This window comes from Macaca fascicularis, chromosome 6 (genome assembly GCF_037993035.2).
Source record: "Macaca fascicularis isolate 582-1 chromosome 6, T2T-MFA8v1.1".
Lineage (NCBI taxonomy): Eukaryota > Metazoa > Chordata > Mammalia > Primates > Cercopithecidae > Macaca > Macaca fascicularis.
In genome coordinates, this window is record NC_088380.1 from 91,375,501 (window position 1) to 91,400,446 (window position 24,946).

The 24,946-nt window shown below is 36.7% G+C and overlaps 2 protein-coding genes across 13 annotated transcripts in view; one reads left to right on the plus strand and one right to left on the minus strand.

Moving 5' to 3' along the window:
- RASA1 (RAS p21 protein activator 1) overlaps positions 1-2,031 on the plus strand; it is a 121,389-nt gene extending 119,358 nt beyond the window's left edge. Inside the window, exon 25 of the mRNA XM_065546478.2 lies at positions 924-2,031. Within this exon, the coding sequence (XP_065402550.1) occupies positions 924-1,007 (84 nt within the window). The 3' untranslated portion in view covers positions 1,008-2,031. The remainder of the gene's footprint in view (positions 1-923) is intronic.
- CCNH (cyclin H) overlaps positions 1-23,081 on the minus strand; it is a 43,146-nt gene extending 20,065 nt beyond the window's left edge. For 2 of the 12 annotated variants that reach the window (XR_012413836.1, XR_010587435.2), the window contains exons 1-10: positions 22,855-23,081; positions 21,410-21,532; positions 19,507-19,580; positions 18,229-18,439; positions 14,989-15,152; positions 11,844-11,914; positions 9,250-9,361; positions 5,157-5,217; positions 4,521-4,600; positions 2,862-2,996 (exon numbers count right to left, since the gene is read on the minus strand). Coding sequence is in view for 2 of the 12 variants with exons in the window: in XM_065546480.2 (XP_065402552.1) it covers positions 4,562-4,600; positions 5,157-5,217; positions 9,250-9,361; positions 11,844-11,914; positions 14,989-15,152; positions 18,229-18,439; positions 19,507-19,580; positions 21,410-21,532; positions 22,855-22,971 (972 nt within the window). In the remaining 10 variants the exon portion in view is untranslated. Of the gene's footprint in view, positions 1-2,861; positions 5,218-9,249; positions 9,362-11,843; positions 11,915-14,988; positions 16,615-16,735; positions 18,440-19,506; positions 19,581-21,409; positions 21,533-22,854 lie in introns of those variants that run through there. The other 10 variants (XR_012413833.1, XR_012413834.1, XM_065546480.2 and 7 more) reach the window with 8 other exon arrangements.
- Positions 23,082-24,946: the final 1,865 nt, after the last annotated feature.

Below are 24,946 nucleotides of genomic sequence, written 5' to 3' on the forward strand. Positions count from 1 at the left end.
TTTTTCTTTCAGTTTCTGTCTCTTCTCTGTCACATACAGATACAGTGCATGGCCAAAGTGATTCTCAAATTGTGAAACAAATGATTATTATTTGGGATGTTTGTCAAATTCACATCCAGAGATTCTGAAGTGTGGCCTTGAAAGCTGCACATCTAGCAAACTCTTCCAGGAATTTATAGGGATTCTGATGCAAGTGAACCATGGCCTACACTTTTGAGAAACAGTAGACTACATTGATAGACTTTTCTATCTGCCATCTGCACCAAACAGATACAGATTAGGATGTATTCAAAGAGACTTAACACCAGGTCAATTAAGATACTGGAGATACAGAACAAAACGGGTTACATTTTCAATGTCCTCAGCTGACATAAGGGCCACTGAGAAGAAGTGACCACAGGGACAGTTTTGACTAGTTTCTAATGTAGTTTCAGGAGATAGTGAATGCTGTCACCGCACTGGCTAACCATTTGGCAGGGATTTTGTAGAAGGGATTAAAGCATTGAATTTGGTGACTGAGTTCTCTACAATCTGAGATTCTAGAATCCTCAAGTCCTGTTCCTCCGAGCCCCCCACCCCCCAGCTTTCAAAGCTAATAATATGACTTGCCTTAAATATTAAATTAAAAGACCTTTAAAGAGAGGTAAACTGCTTCTGGCAAAATGTGATAGTGATAGTTCTGGCCTAAAAAACAGGAGCATGCCAAACACAAATTTCTGTTCACTATATATAAAAATTCTCTTAGTTATGACCAGAAATACTCAGCCAATGACTGAATAATAGAAACTTATGTTTTGAGTGGAATTGTGCTAATATTTTATGCATCCCTTTGCTTTGATATGGCTTTTTTCAAATCCAGGTTCCCATCCTGAAATTGCTGACCGAGCTTTCATTTATTTTCATACCATTTTTCCTCTGTCTAGCACGTACTGAAAAAGCTTCTGGCTATAACAGAACTGCTTCAACAAAAACAAAACCAGTATACAAAAACCAATGATGTCAGGTAGCAGCCTTCGCCCCAGTGTTCTGCATGGATTCATCATGCCCAACATGGTAATTCACTTCAGTATAATATCTCCTTTGCTCTTGCCAAAAAATAGCACACTTTTCCACATTCCAATGATGTGTGAGCTATGCAAACAAAATCCAAGATTCTGCTAGTGCATAACTATGCCAGCAACCTTGTAAGCTATCTGTGCAGGATATTTGCACTATTTCCACATGGAATCAATCTTTAACAACCTCTGAGCCTTGGTGTACAGATCACCTTTCACAAAACAAAATGCTATGACTGTATCTTGAACTTTGAAAATATATTTTCAGTACACCCAGTTGCCAAAGTTTTGCTCTCTCTTAGAGAAAGAACTATGAAATCAACTGACACATTCTCTTATTGACAATTGTGTATAACTGGATTGCAGACTGTTCTTACTGTAACTACTTCCTGATTAGGAATATGACCATTTGACTGTTCAATGATTATTTGTATTTACAGTTTCCAGAGTTTGTCATTATAATAGGAACAATCTTTGCTGTATACTTTTAAAAAATACTGTGCTATTTCTCTTGCTGGAACTGTTGAAAGAAAATATATAGAATGATCTATTGCTCATCAGCTTTATTTTTTAAACATACTACTTATTTTGTTGAAATTGTCAAAGACTGTATTTAGATCTCATAATGCTTTGTTAAATGTTTACAACAGTAAATAGTTTGAATTCAGTAAATATTATTGGTTGTTGTATTGATCAATGCATGTTACCCCTTCATTTCATAGACTACCAGTTTCTTTTATGTTAACTAGAATGTTTTTGTTAAAAGTTATTTGTTCATTATTTGTGCTACCCTACCCCTTTGATTATGCAGACAAACCTCATCAGCTGCCTAACTTATCCATCTTTGAACTTCTGACTACTTGTTGTATCTGCTGGACATTTAGTTCAACTGTATAGTTTTATTTACTTCTGTATGTGTATTTTTGTGAAGTATTCACAAAGGTTAAGTTAAAATAAAACCAAGGGATATCTTGCATAATTGATTACTTCTGTCTAAATAGAGCTAAGCATTTAATTTATTTTCTTCCTCCTTCAGGGGCAGTTTAAACCTTAGCACCAGAGCAAGGCCCAGGGAGAAGCTGAAGCTTTAGATCAGTATTTTTGCTAATGGCCTCTTTTGAAAAGGATTCTATATATGCAGCAATTCCTTCCATCTCATAATTGTGCAGGGCAGGTATGACATATGGAACATATGTGGCAGAATGACATTGGTAATAAAAGTGGGTGAGACAGGAACCCAAGGAGGTGTTCTTACAGTAAGGAAAGGCCTAGATTCCAAGAGCAACACTTTATGCTGTTCCTCTAATGTATAAAATACAGGAAAAAAAAATGCTAAAGGTTTAAAAGATGTCTGCTTAACAGTTTCAAGCTACAAAAGGCAATTATTTCTATGGGGGCTGCTAACCTCTGTGGCTTCAATCACAGTTTAACATTGATACCAAAAATCTCAACATGTCCCGTGCTCCTTTTCCTTGAAATCAACTCAATTCATTCCATTCTCTCCCTTCCTGGCTTTTTTATCAAATTACTCTCCTTTCCATCCCTTCTGTTTTATAGCTGGACTTGGAACAACCCAGGTGGTCTCCTTCCTTAGTTACATGATAGAAGACAGGGAGGATATGGACTAGTCAAGATATTTTGCTATGCACTTTGGTTCCCACTAATCACGCCTCAATCTTTAGCCATACTAACCTGTCAGTCTGAAATCCTTCTCCCTTTTATTTAAAATCACAAACCTGACTCATCCTGCTGCTTATATTTTAACATCATTTGTCTCTCAAGTTGAAATGGAAACTTGTTACTTACCTTTGTAGGCCCTGTAGTAACTAGCTTGTCAGTGTTGAAATAAAATCTCTCACACTTTAACTTTTTTAATGGGGCTGGGTGGGAAAATTTTCAGTGATAAGTGTGGACCTTGCTCTGATGCCAAAGTTTGGCGATCTGAAAGGGAAAATGAGAAAAACTGTGAATATCTTGTAATTCTGTCTAGAGCCTAGAAGCAATGTACTTAACTAGGACCACGATGGAGGATTTATAACTTTTGGCTTCTTCCACTCAGCTTTTGTAAAATCTCACGTCATGAATTTTATTCCTTTCACTCCAGAATGAGGGAAAAAACAAAACAAAACAAAACAAAACAAAAAACCCCACAAAACTCAAGCCTACAGTTTGAAGAATTGTTAGAGAGATGAATATGCACATAGTAAGCATTGCCTTAAAGTAGATGTAATTATAATGGTACTTACCTTTCTGGAAAGTACAGCCTGGGATGTACTGAGACTGAGGAGGTGTGTGTATCTGTGCAATTTAATTAGATTTAGGACACTTGAATTACTCGGAATTCCTTCAAGCCAGTTTTCCTGAAAAGAATTCTGGCTTGATATACAGCCAGCCACAGTTCGGTTCCAATTATAACAGTTAGCAATTACTGAATACTTAAGTGTATGCAGGTACTGTTCTAATTAATCCTATAAAGAGTGGGCATTATTATTTTCCCCATTTTCAGTGTGGGAAACTGGCACTTAGAGATTTAATAACTTACCAAGGTCACACAGTGAAACAGAGGCAGCCATGATTCATATCTAAGTAATTTGTTGTAATAGTCTGTGCTTTTATATTTTTAAATTGACTCATTTCAATTTGAATTACATTTTTCGAACATATTTGGTCTGCACAATTCCTAGTAACTGTTATAATCTACTTACACGGATTCACTTATAGGTGATCTAATAGGTTAATTAAAGGCTGTGGTGACGTATGCCTGTAGTCCCAATTACTCAGGAAACTGAGGCAGAGGATCACTAGCGCCTAGGAGTTTGAGACAGCCTGGGCAACACAGCAAGACCCTACATCGAAACAAAATTAAAAAACCATAACCGAATACACAAGTGGCTTCTGCCTACTTATCTATACTAGCCTAAGAGTTTGATGTAGACAGCTATTCAAAATCATATATTTGTTTTTTTAAAAAAAACCCATTTGGAAATGTTTTTGGGTAAGTAAAGAAAACAAATAATATTCATTACCCAGACAACTGGCTTTCAGTACCATGTAATAGTTGAAATACCTTCTGCAGTTTAATAGTAATGGACAAATAGCTAAATGTATCAGGATGGCATTCAAAAAGCCATTTATAAAGGTTTCTAGAGGGCAAAACACATTCCTTAACACTTTTAAAGCTAGCTACTAAGTTTTGGTTTTTGTGGTGCCTTTTTCTTAAAAAAGCATAGGTTTGCCTATCATATTTTGCTTAAAAAATTAGGCAAGTAAGTTGCAGCTTTAATTTGATATTAGTCATGATGGAATAAGAATATTCAAAACAGGTGCTATTCTAGCTCTTTTGAAGATGGTTTATTTTACATAAAGTTACTGTGAAAGGGAAAGAAAGTAATAGAAAAGTTTTAATATATTTTGTTTTCACATTACACTTTTTAAATAAAGTTAAACGCTTGATATGCTTCCTACTTCTCTTGATTAGTTAGCATTGAGAAATCAACTTCAAATGGTTAGAGAGATTCTACCAGGTCGTCGTCAGTCCATTCTTCCTAAGAAGGAAAAAAAGTGTGGTAAGGATAACACTGAAGCATAACCAGTATTGTTTACCTCTTACCTCCCTTTAGGAAAATGTTCTCCTCCTTTTACCCATGTGGATTACAAAAGATAAACCAGGAAATTTTGTAATAGTTCACTGTTAGTAATGTTGGCATGGTCTCACCAGACTACTCCAATGAGGAATAAAGGTTACAACTGTGACCTTCTGCCTCTGATTATTCACTTACCTGACTTGACAGAAAATTTGTTTTTAAAAGGGGGTAAGGGAAAAATCCTTGGAAAATAAGAAATAAAGCAAAAATGTAGTATGTATGCATATTGCTTCTGCTTTCTATGAACACAAGAAGGATTTTTCATCAAGCAAAGACAGGAGAGAGAAAAATCCCTTTAATAATGGACAACAGTACTGTACGTAAGGAAGTATGCAAAAAATGAAAAAACCCACAACTCTATAATGCTTATACTCTTGGAGAACAAATCTTAATAGTATAATCACACCAGAATGTGTAACAAAAATGACTTAGAGTTCATCTTTGGAGTAAAACATACCTCCTCATGTTTGGACTTCTTTGAGACGTAATCATCATCTTCATAGCCTTTCCTCTTCTTCCTATAATTATGCAACTATCAATAAGCAATCTAATACCAGCCACAGATACTATAAAATGTAAAATAAACTAGCAAGGCCATATGCAATATCATGTATATACTGAAAAACATAGGCCTGGATAAATGGAAAAAGATGAAGAGTTATGGGTAGGGAAAATGATACTTTTAAAATCAATCTTTAAATTAAATGCAATTCTAATTAAAAAACCCCAATAAAATTTTTCATGGAATTTGTCAAGTCTAACACTGACCTAGGAAGAAGTGTGAAAAAATAGAGAATATAAAAAAGAACAATGTTGGAAGACCTTGTCCCAGTTATCTTCAAAGCATACTACAAAAGCTATGGTAATTAAAAGTGAGATATTACAAAAGCTATGGTAATTAAAAGTGAGATCATAAATCAATGATCAGACTAGATTAAGCAAAGTAATGACTATGCAGAAGTACAAATTTAATGTGTGATAAAAACTGTTTCAAATAACTAGGAAAAACATGAAATAAAAAATGAGCTGGGACCTGCCGGGCACAGGGGCTCACAATTGTAATCCCAGCACTTTAGGAGGCCGAGGCGGCAGATCGCCTGAGCCCAGGAATTTGAGACCAGCCTGAGCAATGTGGCGAAACCTTGTCTCTACAAAAAAAAATTAAAAAATTAACCAACGTGGTTGAGCACCTGTAGTCCCAGCTACTCGAGAGGCTGAGGTGGGAAGATCACTTGAGCCCAGACAGCAGAGGGTACAGTGAGCAAAGATCGAGCCACTGCACTCCACCTGGATGACACAGACTTTCTCAAAAAAGTGGGGGTATGGGAGCTGGGGCAAAAATTAGTATTTGGAAAAAAGTTGTGAAAAACAATAGAATATATCATATATTAATAAATACAATCAGCCTTCTGTATCCTGTGGTTTCCACATCTGTGGACTCAACCAATTGCGGATTGAAAATAAGGAAAAAAATTCTATCTGTACTGAACACGTACAGACTTTGTCATTATTCCCTCAAGAATACAATATGATAACTATTTACATAGTATTCACATTGTATTTAGGTATTATAAGTAATCTAGAGATGATTTAAAGTATATGGGAGGATGTGTACAGGTTATATGCAAATACACCATTTTGTATTAGGGCATCTGTGGATTTTGGTTATCAGCAGAAAGTCCTGAAACCAATCCCCCATGGATACTGAAGAATGACTGTATATAGAATGTATAAAGCACTACAAACCACAAAAATGTGGCCAGGCGCGGTGGCTCATGCCTGTAATCCCAGCACTTTGGGAGGCTGAGGTGGGCGGGGGTCAGGAGCTTGAGACCATCCTTGGCTAACATGGTGAAATCCCATCTCTACTAAAAATACAAAAAATAAAACTAGCCGGGCGTGGTGGCATGCACCTGTCGTCCCAGCTACTTGGAAGGCTGAGGCAGGAGAATTGCTTGAACCCGGGAGGCAGAGGTTGCAGTGAGATCGCGCCACTGCACTCAGGCCTGGGTGACACAGCAAGACTCCATCTCAAAAAAAAAAAAAAAAAAAAAAAAAAAAAAAAGCCAGAAAATTGGACAAGGGGAATAAATAAGCAACACAGTAGAAATATAAGTGACTGTTAAACGTGGAAACTTCAATGCCCCATAATCAAGAAAATGCAAATTAAAATACCAATGTGATACTTTTTCACTCAGACTAGCAAAAGCTAAGCATTGATAATTACACGTTGTACAATATGTATGAAAGATGCAAAGAAGAAGAAAATGTGACTTATTTCATAAATACATATGGATATACGTGCAGAGAAAAGGCTGGCAAAGGTAAACAACTGCTAAGTAACTTCTGAGGTCATGACAGATTTGGGTTTTGATCAAAGGGAACTTTGGTTTCACTTGTATTGACTGACAAGGACCAAACAGTTTTTGTGTCATGAAAAATAAAGGTAAAATAATTTTGAAGATCAAGGAAAACAAATATTTAGTCCTAAAGTAGCACTACTCATGGTAGTGAGTACCAGGGCTGTTCCATGAACAGTTTGCACAGTTTGCAGTGAGTTAAGTATAGGAATTGTGTTTGGAAGGTTTTTTTCTTTTCTTTTTTTTTTTTTTTGAGAGTCTCACTCTGTTGCCCAGGCTGGGGTGCAATGGCGTGATCTCGGCTCACTGTGACCCCTCCGGGGTTCAAGCAGTTCTCCCTGCCTCAGTCTTCCAAGTAGCTGGAATTACAGGCACCCGCCACCATGTCCGGCTAATTATTGTATTTTTAGTAGAGACGGTGTTTCACCATGTTGGCCAGTCTGGCTGGTCTCGAACTCCCGACCTCAGGTGATCTGCCTGCCTCAGCCTCCCAAAGTGCTGGGATTACAGGTATAAGCCACTGTGCCCAGCCCTAGAAATTTTTAATAGTAATCTGATATAATTTTATGACTGTTGAATCTAATAAAACTTGAGCTTATGTTTTTAGTCTTCAATCTTCTAGTAATTCATTTTTTATTGAATTTTACACAAGTATACATCTAGTGAATTTTTTTAAAAAAGTCCTTCACAGTTTGAGAAGCACCCCTCAAGTACTCATAGGTATTCAGAATTTGCTTGGCCCACCCAGTACAAGGCAGATGGCAATCTGGAATAAAATGTAAGCTATGGTAGTTAGGAATTCTGGATTATGGTCCATTCAGTTACTTAGCTAGAAAAGGTAGGATTAATAGTTCAGTGGTCTAATCCAGGGGTGGATAAACTTTAAAGAGACAGTAAATATTTTAGGTCTTGCAAGGCCCTATAATCAGTTTCTGTTTCAACTAACTAACTTTTCTGCTGTATCATGAAAATAGCCATAGGTGATACATAAACGAATGGGTGTGCTACATTCCAAGAAACTGTTCTAAAGACAGCTAATGGGCTGGATAGGCCTGATAGGCCACAGTTTGCCAACCCCTGGTCTAATCCCATTTCAAAATCAATGCAAAAAGAACATAATCAGTGCTGCAATACTTTTATTCATTAAAGCCAACATTACTTCTCTGTAACCACTCTGAAAAATTCCTGTTACCACTGAAACCCGGGAGTGAATGGAATCCACCAATTTCAAATTCTGTGCTAAATCATGCTTTGTCATTATAGCTCTAACTATAATAAAACAACCTCATATTCTGCACACTTCCTAACTCCCTAGATATTCCCCAACTACAACTGTATAGGTAAGGAATTTGAATCATGTGTATTTGACATAAGGGCCTTGGAATGCTGTTCTGGCTTTTCATAGGTATCCAGCAGCACATATTCACCAATTACAGAAATAATACCTCAATACATCTTAAATATAAAATGCCACAGATAACTCTTACTAAATTTTAACAAATACAGTATAATTTTAAGTAACAAAATGCATCCCAAAGGAAATAGAAAATGACAGTTTAATTAATCCTAGTACCTGTCCAAATTCCCAACTGCTTAAACACCTAAAAGAGAAAGTTTAAGTGGATCTTTCAATTTACAAAGCATGCATTGCCAATTTTATGGTGATTTCCACATTCAGCTTACATATCAATTAAGAGACATTAAAGGTGTTATGTCTAGCTACAAGAAGAAATTAAATAGCCTATTTTCCTACTGGCTTTATCGTCAATATAAAGTTTGTCACTGAAAGCAAGTATGCCAACTTTCCCTACTCTAGCTAACAGAAGTCTGGAACAGCATATTTGTTCCTCAGACCAGGTATCACAGCTTCAGAGAGACCAAAGATTAAAAGGACAGGAAAAGGTAAAAGGATTCCTTAGGAAGACCCTGACCCCTGAAATCCCATGAGAAGTAACAGAACAGAATGGCCTGCAAGCCAAAGAACATACGAGTCACAGCAGGATCAGAACTGCACAGTGAATGCCAAACTATTAACTTAATCTCATTAGAAATGTCCATTCAATAAAGGAAATCTGATTTAATGGATCAGTCAGCTTTCCTCAAATGAGCAAACACCAATAAAATGATTTACGAACCAGTTGGACTGGGTAACAATTATGTCTATTGATTAACACTGTCACATCAACTTACGTGATTACATTAAGTGCAAGCTCAGCAGAATGACATCGCTCCAACTTCTGTTTCAGAACAGCAACTTCTTCAGATCTGGGTGGCTCATACTTTTTTACTAAGTTTCTCATGCCTATGTGGATACAAAAAAGAATTTAAACTGAATAAGCAAACCTTCTTATAGTAGCGGAGCTGGTTACTTTTCCATTTTGTTATAGGAAACAACAAAACACCCTGCAAATGACATGGTTATTCTTCTCAGGATTTGCATCATTCTGCATTTCATTTTACATTAAAATCCAATAAGCACTGCATGTTTAGTTGAAGTAATTATGGCTCTCTGCTGTTTAGCCCATATCATATATAACATAAAGCACACTGTATAATCTAGTATTTTTTGAAAATCCTACTGGGGTCACTTCTTGTTCAGTTTTAAGACTTAAAAAAAAAAATCCCTAAATGATTTAGTGAACATGTTTTGTTCTCTATCACCAACCATCTTTGTAATATTCTATTCCATAGATAGTGGGCCAACAGTATACTTCCTCTTTACAAAGTAAACTGTTATTACACAACATGCAATAAAGGAAGGATGCTTAGTAAAAATTTGTTAATAATCCTTTGTTTTAACAAAAAGCAGACCCTATACAAAAATGTCCACTTGAGGTTAAAAGCAAACTACTATATCAGTAACTTTATAATTGCAAAAGCATCCTCTAGCTGATCTTGTTATTCAACTATAATAAACCAAAGAATACCAATTTCAACATTAGGAGAATAATGAGATCCAATGAGCTTATTATTACTGTTAGCCAGCCATGTGATCCAAATGACTACACTAGTGACCTATTTCATAATGCAAACAAAACAGTATTTTTAATTGAATTAATACTTGTAACTCAACACCCTTAGGACAGTATCTGTGTTCCAAAAATTACCAGTATCTTAGTAGCATTAAACTTCTGAGTGTTTCATAAAGAGCTGTTTTTATTTCATTTTAAAATAAGTGGAGCAAAACAAAGGTATTGAGAAGAAATCAGTAATAAAACTAAGCTATGAAATGAGTACACTGGAATAAGACCCCCTTTACCTACTAAGTTCTATGATCCTAACAGCTACAGTCAAATCACAATTAGCTTTTAAAGTGAACCCCCTAGTGGCATAACTAAAGACCTACAGTTTATAATTCATAAACCACAGCCATCATTCTCCAAGAAGGAAGCCCTCAGGATCACTTCGAGCAGAGAATCAAGAAATGATAGAGATGCCCTGAAGCATCTTAAATTTTAAAACACAAAATATGTAAAATGTATACCCATTTACTCTCATCGAAGATCAAGATTTCAATCTTGTATTTTACTGGTTTAACATTTAATTACATTACAAATTTAATCAACAAGAACAATTTACACAAGGTTTGGAAACAAACATGATTTTTTTTTTTTTTGAGATGGCGTCTGACTCTGTCACCTAGGCTGGAGTGCAGTGGCGCAATCTCTGCTCACTGCAAGCTCTGCTCCCCGGGTTCATGCCATTCTCCTGCCTCAGCCTCCTGAGTAGCTGGGACTACAGGTGCCCACCACCATGCCCGGCTAATTTTTTGTATTTTTAGTAGAGATGCGGTTTCACAGTGTTCACCAGGATGGTCTCCATCTCCTGACCTCGTGATCTGCCCACCTCGGCCTCCCAAAGTGCTGAGATTACAGGCATGAGCCACCGTGCCCGGCCACATGATTGACTTTTAACCCCAAAGAGTAGCTTAGCAGCCATGACCAAGTGTGCCATGGGCAAGAATGAGGAATGGAGAATGCTGGTTAATTCAGCCAATAAGTAGAGATTCTACTCAACTCAGGACAGGGTTTCTCAACACCAGCACTCATAACGTTTTGGGCTGGATAAATCTTGGTTATTCAGGGCTGTATTATTTTCCCAACCTTGCTATTAAAATTATCACAAACGTGACGGCTTAAAACAACGGAAATCTATTATCTCATAGTTCTGGAGCCCAGAAGTCTGAAATCTGTTTCACTGCACCAAAATTAAGGTGCTGGAAGGGCCACACTCTCTCTGGAGGCTCCAGGGATAAATCCATTCCTTGCCTGTTCCAGCTTCCAGTGGCTGCCTGCTTCCTTTGGCTTGCAACCACATCACTCCAATTTTCAAGGCAAGCATCTTTAAATCTTTCTCTGCTGTCTTAACGGTGCCTTCTCTGAGTGTGTCAAATCTTCTTCTACCTTTCTCTTAAAAAAATAATTTATCTACAAAATAGAAGTTACAAATTTAAACATTATCCTTATTTCCCATTACATCTTTTTCAGTGCCTAGTATGTTTCTTTATTCTTTAAAAGGATCCTGTTGTCAATCTCTAAATCCTTTCTAAATCGGACTCTCTTTTCACTCTGCATAAGTTCTATATATATGAACACTACTTCCTTCTATGTACCTTCTATTTGTTCTAGACCAATGTGTCTTTCATGCTTCCATAATACAGTAATTCAGTGAAAAGAAATCTAAACAAAAATCTATGTTGTATTTCTAGTTAAACACCAAGATATTTATTTAGAAAGGAGCTTTGTACTGGAAGAACATTTTGTAAAGTGTTCTCATTGACTTACTTTTCATTATATCTAGTAACTGTGACAGGCAAGTTCTGTTCTCTCTCAGCATCAGACTCTCTGATAAATAACTGGTAAAGAAAAGAAAAAAAATGTAATCTATTGAAAAGATACAGCACATTGAGAAAACATGACACCATAAATTATTTTCCTCCATCCTCATCAAAGGCAATTAAAAAATTTTTAAATTTATGAATGTATAATCTATAACTCTTATGTTATAAGGATTTATTAGCAATTACATTAAAAGATGTTTACTGTTTTAAGTTTAGTGACATTCAGGTACAACCTTTCAGAGACAAAATAGTATGTAAGTAACAGTAACAGTCAGTACTTGTAACATTTATATCTTTTAATATAGAAGCCCAATGAGTCTAACCTTACTTTACAGATGAGGAATCTGAGTTACAGGGATGAACAAGTCATGATCTTGTAACTTGTCCAAAGTAATAAAGCTAGGAAGCAGCAAAACTGGAATCTGGCACTAGTAAGGATTCTCTGTTCCCTTAATATGAAAGCCATTTTACCTATAGTTGCACTTTTGGGAAGTAACAGACATTCAAACCAACCACCTAACGCTTTATAAATCTATTACATCTTATTTGCATCAAGTCCAAATCAAAGGTGTTAAACTTCTTTATCAATGTGATATAAAATCCAAATTACCTGTTTTTCTCAGAGCTGACAGTATGAAAATATAATTTCTATATTTAAATTTTTAGTTACTCTGAAGTTTTACATACCTGAACTTGACCTATAATTGATAAAAGCTCAAATGAACAGATTCTCAAAGTATTAAATAGTTTTTCAAACACAAATGCAAAAAAATTATTTTTCTCTTGGGTGTAATAGTTACAAAAATAGAAAGCAATGCTTTAAGAACTCTTGTGTCTTTATCCAGATTGAAATTTTATTATAAAGTTTTGATAACTGTTTGACGTTACATCATCATCATCTATTGTGGGAATAAATTTTGGATCTGAAAATCAAGAACTCTCCTGACAACTATAGTAAAAAATAACTAGTTTTTTCCTTTCCCTTTCCTACCTAAAATTACTCCCATTTTTGTCATCTTCCTTTATTTTTACTCTTCATTTCCTTTTGATTTCTTAAGCATAAGGATCATAGGTTTGGTGCTAAGAGTTGGCTGACTACTCATTAGCTCTGTGAAGTTAGCAACTCTTAACCTCAATTTTGAATTTGAATTTTAATATTGTGGTGTTTTAATAAAATCCACAGGCAAATAAGAATACCTAAAGTAGCAGATGAGAAATAAAGCTCTAAATCTACAAGAAAGAGAAGAAAACCTAGAAATAATGGTAATAATCCTATGATTAATAATCTGAGGCATTATCCAGACTCTGACAACAGCACAGGGGCTTTCCCTTTTGAAATGAGCAATAAATGTAAACCCCATTTCCACATATCCCAAAAATTTGCCTGTAAATCAGCTGTAAGTTAAAAATGTTTGGAAAGCATTTCCCTAAAAAGGGGGGCTGGGGAAGGCCCAATGTCTAGTCTCTGGGAATGTTACAAAGGCCTATTAAATTTGCACGGAGCCAAAGGTATCACAATTTCAATTTTGCCTACCTGGAATTATACTGAACTAAACTTCTAAGATGAAATAAACTCATCTGGACCTTAGGATGCTTCATCCCACTCTATGTAACTAAAATCTCATCACTGAAGAATTTATATATGCACTATATACAATGCTTCAAGATTAATCAGACTTTTGGTTATTTGAACTGTGGAAAAGAGGACTTTTGTTCCCTTACAGAATGAAGTCCGCAGGCCAGGTATGGTGGTGTGCACCTGTCACCCCAGCACTTTGGGAGGCCTAGGCAGGAGATTACTTGAGTCTAGGAGTGACTGAGATGAACCTAGGCAACATAGGGAAACCCCAACTCTACAAAAAAACAAAAAGATTAGCCAGGGTGTGGTGGTGTGTGCCTGTGGTCCCAGGTACTCAGCAAGCTGAAGTAGGAGGATCGCTTGAGGCTGGGAGGTTGAGGCTGCAGTGAGCTATGACTGTGCCACTGCATTCCAGCCTAGGTGAGAGTGAGATGCTGTCTCAAAAAAATAATAATAACCAACCAACCCCCCCAAAATTAATGGAAGTCCACATCTTAACTCCATATACATCAATAATTTACATGACTGTCTTTCGTAACGCAGAGATTTATCTTATTCATTTTCATATTCCTAAAGCGTAGTACAGTGCATAGTAGTACACAGAAGGTATTTAATAGATGTTTGCTTAGTAAATAAGTGGAGATTTAAATCACTTTGGGATTAAATATATATATTTATATACAGTTGGTGAGCTGTGTTTGCAGAGAAGAGGCATATCATAAAATATAAACCTACAATCCCTTATCCCAGATGCAGATGTGTTGTGAAATTCTTAAGTATTCATGTCTTAGAAAAGTTATCTGGTGCATATATTATGAAATGTGAAATACTCAAGTGATGTCTATAATCAGGAATATTAAGATTTCTGCAAGGGAACACAAATATTCCTATTAAGTGAAAGAAAAACTAAATACAATCTGCTCTATCTGCTGCCACCTTATCAGTGGATTCTGAAATTATGGATAAGGGATTATAATCATGTAAAACAGTTTTAATTAACTTTAGGAAGTTTTATCAGCTTTCTTCCTCAGCTATTTCTAAGAATGAAATCAAGCAGAATCTCAAAGGTCATAAATTGAGAAACTTAATACAGAAACTAAAGATGTCTAATTGGCTGCTAGCTTGTGCTTCAGTTAGTTAACAATATTTAACTTCCACGTGTCATACATGCTCTACAAAAGGGGAATAAAGATAAAACAAGGCAGACGTATTTGCTGCACTCAAGTTGCTCATCAGTTCACAGGACCTTCTAAATTTGTCATACACTGATAGCTATATCAGTCTTTCAAGGATCACCTGTTTACTCCTACTTTAATCCTAAATGTATCCTCCTCTTAGTTCAACAGTATTTTTCATGATGTTTAAAGACTTCCTTAAAAGGCAATTTCATTTCTTCTTTTCACCAACCATCCCAGCCACAAGGAATATTAAAGATTATAGTCAGAAATGATTCTATGAATAAATAAACTCAGTGACTGAATTTGACCTAAGTTAAAACACTAATTAATACCTTTCCATAGTAATTCCAGCCCTGGAGGCACTAGATAAAATGGCAGTCAGGGCAATTTGGGAAGGTGTGTATAAAAGGTAGGCATCCGTCAATGCAATTCTATTAAGAAAGTCATCAGCTGTTTTCCTCAAAATCTCTGGATTCTCCAATATGGGGTAGCGGGTCTAGAAAGAAAGTTTGCAAATGTTACCATTTCTGAGGGTTTAAATGGAGTATAACAACAGTTTAAAATTACACAACTCATATTAAGAAATATGTGCTATAACATATCTAAAGTTCCTAGCACAGTACTTGACAGTGTCCTCAATTTACATTAATTCCTTCTCTTGGTCCTTTTCCACCTGAGTAGGAAGGGGAAGGAAGGGAAGCTCTTAAGAGATTCCACTGAGTCTAAAGTAGGGCCAAGAAATACATATTCCCAGGTAAATGCTTCTCTCAGGCAACCCAGGTGATTCAAATGTAAGGCCACATTTAGGAATACACCTTATTTTTATATGAAATTCCTTCTACTTAAAATTTACTTTCAGAAAGAAGTAAATAAAAATGAATCTCAATTTGATTAGAACACACTAGACTTCAAATTCCCACAGAAAAAGTTTTAAAATATGCCCAAGAGATGTGGAAGACCTCCTATTTCCTGACAGTTCTTCACACCCTATAAAATAAACCATAAATCTGAAGTCCTCAGATATCCATGTTCGACACCTAAAGCAGTAGGAAAGCTTTTCTACACTCTGAAATAAAGTTTATTTAAGAGTCAATTGTACAAAAATGCCTCGCCTGTGATATGAGAAATTAAGACCCACTACTCTGACCACAATGCCTCCCTTTCTAATATATTTACTCATTTATTTCACAGCTGTTCTTCCTCCTCTGAACCTTTGCTCACTTATCTCTCTACTTGCTCCCACTCACCAGTGTCCTTTGCTCCTCATTTCTCTCCTGAATTCCCTGCCCCGATACACTGCCAACAAATTTCTGGAAAAACCAGAAGTTGAACAGTGGTTGAATCCAACAAACTTCGCTTTGCAACTATACCAAGATTTCTGAGTACTGCCAGAGAAAACAATACGAGCAGAAAGTCTGGAAATGTTACTGAAAACTCATATTCATTGACCTCAGCAAGGCTCTTAAACACTGCCAAGCAACCATAGTATTTCCACAGACAGTTTACTCTCCCATTTTTCAGTGACTGCATAAATATTTTCCATCTGTCTTAATATCTTTGATAATTCTCAGCAACTCCATCACTCTCAGAAAACTATTTCTTACCAAAGAAAGGCGCTATTTCCTGCCAACACCAAATCCTGAGGCATAACAGTATCCTAAGCCCATAATTTCCCCTTTTCCACTGTTAAGAGAAAGAGCTATTATTCCGTCTAAGGCCAGTTCTTCTACCTTGCTTCCAAATCCCATGCCAACCCCTTCCACCTTACTCCAAACAGACTATTTTGTATTTCATCTTTCTCTCACTACTAGCTCTTTGCATCAGTATTTAAATGTGCATCAGTCTCTTCCATAAAACAAAAAACAACAAAAAAAAGTATCACCCAGTCAGAAACTTGGGGGTTCTTCCTCTGTCCTCATCTCTATATACAATCAATCCTCATGTTCTATTGATTCTACCTAACTACAGGCTGAGCATAAATCCAAAAAATTCAAAATCCGAAATACTCCGAAATCTTGGGGGTTCTTCCTCTGTCCTCATCTCTATATACAATCAATCCTCATGTTCTATTGATTCTACCTAACTACAGGCTGAGCATAAATCCAAAAAATTCAAAATCCGAAATACTCCGAAATCTGAAACTTTCTGAGCACTGACATGACACTCAGGAAATTCTCACTGGAGCATTTCAGATTTTGGATTTGGGATGCTCAACCAGTAATCACAATGCAAATATTGCAAAATCGGAAAAAAAAAAAAAAAAAAAGTGAAATCTCAAATACTTTTGGCCCAAAATTTTTTAGATAAGGGATACTTATCCTGTATCTCTGAAGCCCAGGAAGCTCTTTCTGTATCCACAACCTTCATACGAGTGAAGACCACCACCATCCTTAGCTTGGACTCCTTTAACAGTACCCCATTATTCACTTAATCTATTCTAATCCATTCTCCACGTTATGCCTGACATATACAGATGCACAGTAAATACCTGATCCATAAGGTTGCCAACATGATCTTTTAAAATTGCAAATCTAATCATGCCACTCTCTAAATTTAAACCTTTCACTGGTTTCTCTTTGCTCTATTCAAAATCCGTAACATTGTCTCTACAGTCTAGACTCTGCCTTCCACTCTGGCAGCAGCTGTCTGTGATCTCTTCCCCCTGCATTGCTAGGCTCTGTTCAGGTTGTTTAGCACAGAATGGTTTCTTGAATTTGACTTTTTTACCAGGGAAGTCTCTGATTGGAATGTTCTTCTGTCTCCTATTCCTACTCTGAATTGTACTTTAAATGATACGTTCTCAGAACGTTTTCCTTAGCTCTTAATCTGTTATCCACTGTGCTCAATAATACAGAGGGGAAAATATATTTTAGAGGGAGATATATATTCTAAAACCTTTAGATTGCAAGGTTCACAAAAGTTGAGACTGTTCCTGTCCTGTTTCTGGTTACATCCTCAAGCACAAAGTTTGGCACACAGAAGATACCCAAATTGAGCCACTGATCTAATATGAATGAACCAGTTCCTGATTTCTGTTTGATTAAACTTTGACTATCCAACTTCTCTTTTAGAGCCAAACAAAACAACTTAAAAGTTACTTCTGTCAATGTTTGTTTACTTATATTATTGATGCCTACATAGAGACTCAAGTTCACAAACCTCTAAAAATATAAGTCACTTAGCAATCTTCTAGTTTAAGAATTTTTTATGGTTTAAATCAGGCCCAGATCCATGACAATATAATTCAAAGTTAGAAGAGGTATCTTAAGCCTCCATAATAAGCACCGTTCTAAACTCTCAATGGTCTTCATTACATCCCTGGACGTAATGAAGATCACTTAAATGAGAAACTCCATAAGTCCCACCCAACCATCTGAGTTAACAATTTCTCCAGATGACTGATGATGCCCACTGAAGTTTAAACACAACTGCCCTAGATGACCAGGCCAGACCCACAGGTCGTATCCATGCTCTAACAATGAGGATGACTATGAGTTTTAAAATTTTGGATTCTTTTTGTTAAAGAATAGGAAAGGAGAATGTAATATTAGTTTATTTTATATCAAATTTACCTTTAAGTCGATGAGGAAGCCCTCAAATGGTCTGTAAGGATTGTGGACAATAAGGTGGAAATTAAGTTGCTGTATAAGAAGTAGTTCATATTCCAGTATCTGTTCAAGTGCCTTCTCCTGTCCAAGAGGACTCTCCCGAAGGTTTCCAACAAACTGAGGACTAGATACATTGAATTCATCTACTTTGCAGGCCAAAAATGCACAAGTGAGCCTAGAGGAAAAAATGAAGCGGCAGGGGGCGGGGTTGGGGTGGGGCAGAAGAACATGCATATACTTTGAGAAGTATCTAAATATTTTATTTCTAAAAGTATATTCTATAATTGCCTAATATTCAAAAGTGACTGCTAGACATTGCAAGAATTTTTTTTTTAAAGATAGTTCCTGTTCACACTTCATTAAGAGACATAAGACAAACTATAAATAGGTCAAACCAATATTGCCATGGCATTCAAACATCACTGACTCAATGACAGTGTTATGTAGTACAACTAAATATCTGGAAAAACAAATTAACTGAGGAATAAGAGCACTTTGTATAACGTAGATAGAATAGTTAAAAATAAAGCACATATGTACCATGTAAGTATGGGAAGAAAAGTAGGTTAAAGGAACATTGTGGAAGGCCATCGGTGGAAGTCTCTAAGGGCATCTGAATAAGAGACTATTATTTAAGGGACAAATGTGTGAAATTCACCTGGCCAATTCATGCTGTTCAGTATGAGAAAACAGTAAGAAAGCTACTGCAAAAATCAAGGTTGGCAGTGAGATCAAGGGCCTAATCTTGACTGGTGGAAATGGGAATCAAAAAGAGAAAACAGGTACAATGTCATTGAGAGCAAGCTCTTTGATGAGTCTCATACTAATTTCATCTTTAATGATAGACACAGTGCTCAGCAGAGAGCAGCAACAACAGACCTTTGTTCAACTGAAATGAGTAGGAAGCTATAGGATCCGTAAACTGACTAGATGTGGGAGGGGCCGCTACAAATGATTCTCAGTCTGAACAACTGGAAGAACAAAGGTGTCAAATAGAGATGTTAGAGAAGTAGCTAATTTGAGAAAAACAAAATTTGAATCTGGACAAGTTGAAGTTCAGATGCCATCAGAATTACCGAAGTACAGGTAAATAGAGATCTTAAGTTCTGAATTAAAAAAAAAAAAAAAAAAAAAAAACAGAATTCAAGTCTAAATTACCCTCAATTCTCTCCTCCCAAAAAAACTCAAACGAGTATAAAGGTCTTCTTAAATGAAAACAATATATTAGACAGACATACTCACATTATTATCCTGGGGTGATATTCCATTACTGAGTTATTAAGATAAAAACGTTTGAAATACATACAAGCTGTACCCTAAGGGTTAAAAAAAATATATCATCAGGATCTATTCACAAATGTTAAATGTTAAATTGTGTGAAACAGAACTTATTTATGGAAAGGTTTCTTTGTAGAGATTACCCAGAAAAATACTAATACTCATTAATTCTTCTTTAATCAAAATAAATTGTGATGAATTACTACAGAAATGCCATAGCCAAAAGATCCTTTCCCATCCTTTGCTTGTCTATCCCTAGCCTACCCTGGCTAATCCTTCCTATGGTCACTGGATTTAAAAATACGTGAGTGTGTATGTTTTAGAAGTCAGAGTATCAAAAATGTCCTGAATTAGATAAATTCAGGAAGAAAAATACAAATGTTCACAGATTAACCAATCTTATAAAAATAATGAGCAAGGCAATAAGCCTTCTCTCTAAAGCCACTACATATTTGTGATATTGTTTTGTATCCATTCCCATGATTTGTGATCACTGCTGCCAACTGAATGGCAGAAACAGCACTACCATTTACTGAATGCATACCAAGTGCCAGACTCTGTGATAAGCACAAAACTATCATCATGTTTTAACCCTTACAACAGCTTGGTGAAATATTGCTATCTCTACAGAGAAGGAAACTGAGTATCAATGAGGTGAACTGACTTATCTAGGTCACACAGCTAATAAGGAACAGGAATGAATTCAAGTAAGACCTGCCTGTACTTTTAACCATTATATCATTTGGCTGGAACCAATGAAATAACCACTAATCTATTTTATGATAGAAAAAAGAATATTTCCTTTTAAGTATTTTAAAAGTTTAGTTTTGTCATTATGTATAACAAAAAATTATTCACCAATGATAAACATGTTATTTAAAAATAAATTCCATAAAGAAGTTCATTAAAGGATTTTTTTCTTCATTTGATAAGATCACTTAAATTTACTGCCTCATTTTAGTTCTTTTGTAAGAATAAACCAAATCTGAAGATATAAACTAATCAAGTATACCTAAAACTCTCTCTGAATCTTTGATATCTCAGATGAAAAAAAAATTATAAATTCTATGGACTTAATATTTTCAACATACTTCAAATTTTTTTCAACTATAAAAATGGAGATAATTTCCCAGAAGATTATTCTCTACTCGGTCGTAAGCTAGTCACACTGTATAACTTTAAAATTTAACAGTCTTTTACTTAAGATACACTTCTATATTTGTTCTTTGCAACAAACCTGTGAGAGAATAACGTAAAGACATTTTAAACACCCTCCCACTCTAGCTTTTTTATCTTTCTGCTTTTTAATCTCAGCTACCTGTTTCTCCTCACGGTTGCCCACCCCAGCAAAAAACAAACAGGTCCTCAGAACCATACATCTGAAGCAATAAGACAATCTTTTTTAACCAAAGATAAAACTCCAGCTTCTACTAATTAAGGCTTAAAAAAATCTTATGGTATCAGTTTCAGCTGGGGCATATGATTACCAATTATGAAAGAATGCATTACTTCAAACATTTATTGGGTGTCACAGAGTTGGAAAAGCAAGTAGTCTATGTTCTAGTCCCAGTTCTATGGCTCACTAGTTGAGAACTTAGAGGAAAGTAATTTATTTTGTTTCTTTCTTTATAACATTACCTGACCTCAAATTTTTTTCTGACCACAAAATGAGACTTGAAATACTTTTGAAGATATGATACAGCAATTCAAGAGTTAAGGCCTGAACTGAAAAAGATATAATGTGCCAAAAACTAATTAATTGTAACTAACGTGAATTTTTAAGACTAGAGTGGACAGGGAATTTAGAAGAGGTCAAATTTCACAAGTCAACTAAAGGACATTATATTTCATCACTACTGTAACTTACCACAACAGACCTTGGCATTGCTGGCTTAAACACCGAACAGAATTCCAATAACCTTTTCTCATAGTATTTGCAGAGTGTCATTTCTTCATGAGGCTCAAGAAAGACTGGATCATTCGGAAGAACCTTTAGATCAACAATTACAACACAAGTTCAATGAATTCAATGAATTAAACAATTGTAAAACATTTTTCTCTATCCAGATTAAATTTAGTTTATATCTCCAACGAAGGGGAATATATCACGCCTCGTTTTCTTTATAGATTCGCTAATCATTACACAAAATAGCTGTAGGAAAACAATAAACTAAAACTGTACCATCATTTCACAACTTTTCGGAATGTCAGCTAGACCTTTGCTTCATTATATAAACAATCACGATAGGCTATGTGCATATGCTCACAGCTGTGATATCATTATTTACAAATTTAAAAGTAGATAGACTTTTTACAAATATGATTGGAAAGCTTCCAACATTCGTTTCTCGGTCAGTCATTACGACACAAGTTGTAAAAAAACAGCAAATGTTTCAATAAATTTCTGTTATTTTAAGCTACCCAGTCTGTGGTGATTTTTTTAAGGCAGCCCTTAAGGAAACTAATTCAGGTGCTAAAATCAGTGATGTGAATTAAAGGTAGAAAGTAAAGTAATTCAGTGTCAGTAATTTGGAGGCACTGAACACTTGCTGGAGTGGAGCTTGTAAGAAAGATTAAACCAGTCCTAGAGCTGTAACAGAAGGGACTTGGCTAGCGGGCCACAGTCCAAACCTTATCTTTAGTCACTTGGTTTGTATTCCGTCGCCGGTCTCCCGCCTCATCCAACCCATTCACCACGAGGTTGCTAGAGCGCTGTTTCCAGAACGGAAATCTGATAAGGTTAGCTTCCCATTTTAAATATTTCAAAGGTTCCTCATCCTTTCAATGGAAATTTCAAACGCCTCACTTCCACTTACAAACAAGTTCCCTTCCTACCCTCCCCAGCCATTCCTGTACAGGTACTCACATTCGGCCACATACGACCACAAACACGTCCACGCACCAGCCCTGTAACTTCTGACCTCCCTCCCACTCTGCACGGTAGTTCTGACTGCCTGGAACGTCCTTTCCCCATTTTCTCCGCATTGGCTACTGGGAAAAACCTTCCCCAACATCACCGCTTGACAAGTGAACGGCTCTTGCCACGCACTACCTTAGCACACTACCTACTCTCTTCTTCACCACGTTACAAAGACTGGTTACTTGTCTGCCATTCGACCACGGGGATGGCGTTGTTCGTCTTTGTACCCACGGAACCTCGCGAGGTGCTCGCTTATTTTAATAGATAAACGCACTCCGCGCCGCAGAGGCAGAGAAATGAGGGAGTGAGACTGTCCTGGGAGCCAGAAGAGCTCCCGCAGCTGCTCAGAATTTAGTGACCAAGCAACTGGGCAACCGTCGGGAAAACCTCACCTTCCCGTTGGCCACCGCTTTGCATCTGAATTTGCGGTTGGCGTCGGCCCGCAGTCTTGCCAGCTGCTCCTCACTGGAGAAAGTCCAGTGCCGCTTCTGGCTACTGTTGTGGTACATTGTGGAATCGTGACCAGGTCCAGACAGCCTACAGGTGACAACCCAACCGCAGCAGTGCCGTGGCGTAAAGCAACCGAACCCCCACCTAAGATCTCGCGGAAGCCTAGGGCGTCCGGCCAGCCGGCGCGGGCGCGCTGACGTCACGACTGCGTGTCCAGCGCGTACGCAGTCGCATTTCCGGAGCGGACTAGGAAGAGACCTTATCCAGGGTTCGTTGGGGCGCCCTCTGAGACGTAGGTGGGCGGAGCCTACGGAACGCTCCTCCCGGTGAGCCTGGGACATAGCTCCGCCCCTTCCAGGCAAGATTTAAAGGAGAAGCCCGGCAGGAATGTTCAAAAGAGGCATAAACTGAGGGTGTGGGGTAGGTTGATGTAAATTCACAGGGTGTAATCAGAAATTAGGAAAGGACTTGGTAGGGTGTTCATTTTTAAATGGAGGCCTCACTGAAGTTGACATTTGTGAAAAGGCTTTTTCGAGTTGAAATAGTAGGTTGATCAATCATGTAGGGAGATCATGGGGCCCAGAAAGAATAGGTAAGATCTTCAGGCAGAAGCATTCCTAGCCCTTTTCAGGAGGAGTTTGGAGATCGGTGTTCTTGAAGTACTACCAGAAATCTCTGAGAATGGAACATGGCTGAAAAACTTGAAGCAGTGGATGTGTATTGGCCCTTACAGTTTGCCACTTTTGTTGCCTTGTCTATTCTTTCTCTGTGCAAAAAGCACTTTCCCTTCTGTTGATAACTAGCCAATCCTCTCCCCCTATTTTCACCTCTGAAGCCAAGATGTATGGTAGTTTTAGTTTTCTTGAGATTCCCATCTTCATTGCCTCTAGGGAATCTTACAGTAAGCTATCATGAATATTAAGGTATTTACTAGTTTTTAAATTAATAGGACTTTCAAAATTGCAGGTGAGATCCAAAATTTATGTTGATTCTGAAGTGTCCCATTTAGGCATACCTTATTCTCTCATGTATTTATTATATATCCAAATTTCCCTATGGCAAATAGCTTTTCTAAATAAATAAATAAATAGAAAGAGAAAGATGATGAGACCTAGAGAATTTAGGTCTTGAAAAGCCTAAAAAGAAGTGGCAGGATGGCTTTAACTCTGCTTTCTATGAAAATGTTTTTAGAGGCTTAAGATAGGGAAAGTCTTTTCTTGTTCATTTTTGTTGGGTGCAGTTGAGGTTAGAGTTTGCCAGAGTTATTTGAATTCCTCAAACTTATGCCATTTGTGGTTTATAATTTTGGCGATCCACACACTCAACATATGTGGCTAATCTGGTGTCGTAAATTGGCTAAGAGAGAAAAAGAGAAAGAGAAGATTGAAGGGCATGGCAAATTGATAACAACGAATTGTGAACAACCTAAAATGTTGCATATGGGGGAAAGAATAATTTAATGGAGAAAAACATTAATGGTACAAAAGATAGGAAAATAAGTGATCTAGATAATTAAATGTCTATATAAAGTATTAGACTCATGACAGTTATATATATCATATAAATTCTTTTCATTTTGTTTTTCTGAAAGATATTTGACAACTCCTTAGTTTTATGTAAAGGAAAATAGAAATAGGCATTTAAAAGAGTTGGCAGACTATGATTTCTACAGGGATATGAGTAAAATTTCTGAATGTCACTTAGGAAAAATATATGAAAAACTTGGCATTGCTGGTGTAACTTTTTTTAAACCTTGAACAAATTTTAGTTCATGAAAATTGACATTGATCTTATTTTTCAGTTGTAGTAGGAATTGGGCTGTGTCTAAATTAACTGTCTGCAGAATACAATTGTTGCTGATGCCCTAACATTAAGGCTCATGTATGATTTTTTTTATTAAAGTAAGCAGACTGGATGCTGTGATGGTCTCCTACTTAGCCTGATGTGCGAAAGTGTTTCTTTGCTATTGCTACCACAGGAGGCACACTGGAATGTAGAACTTGTGCATTTACCTATTTCCATTTCTAGTTTCAA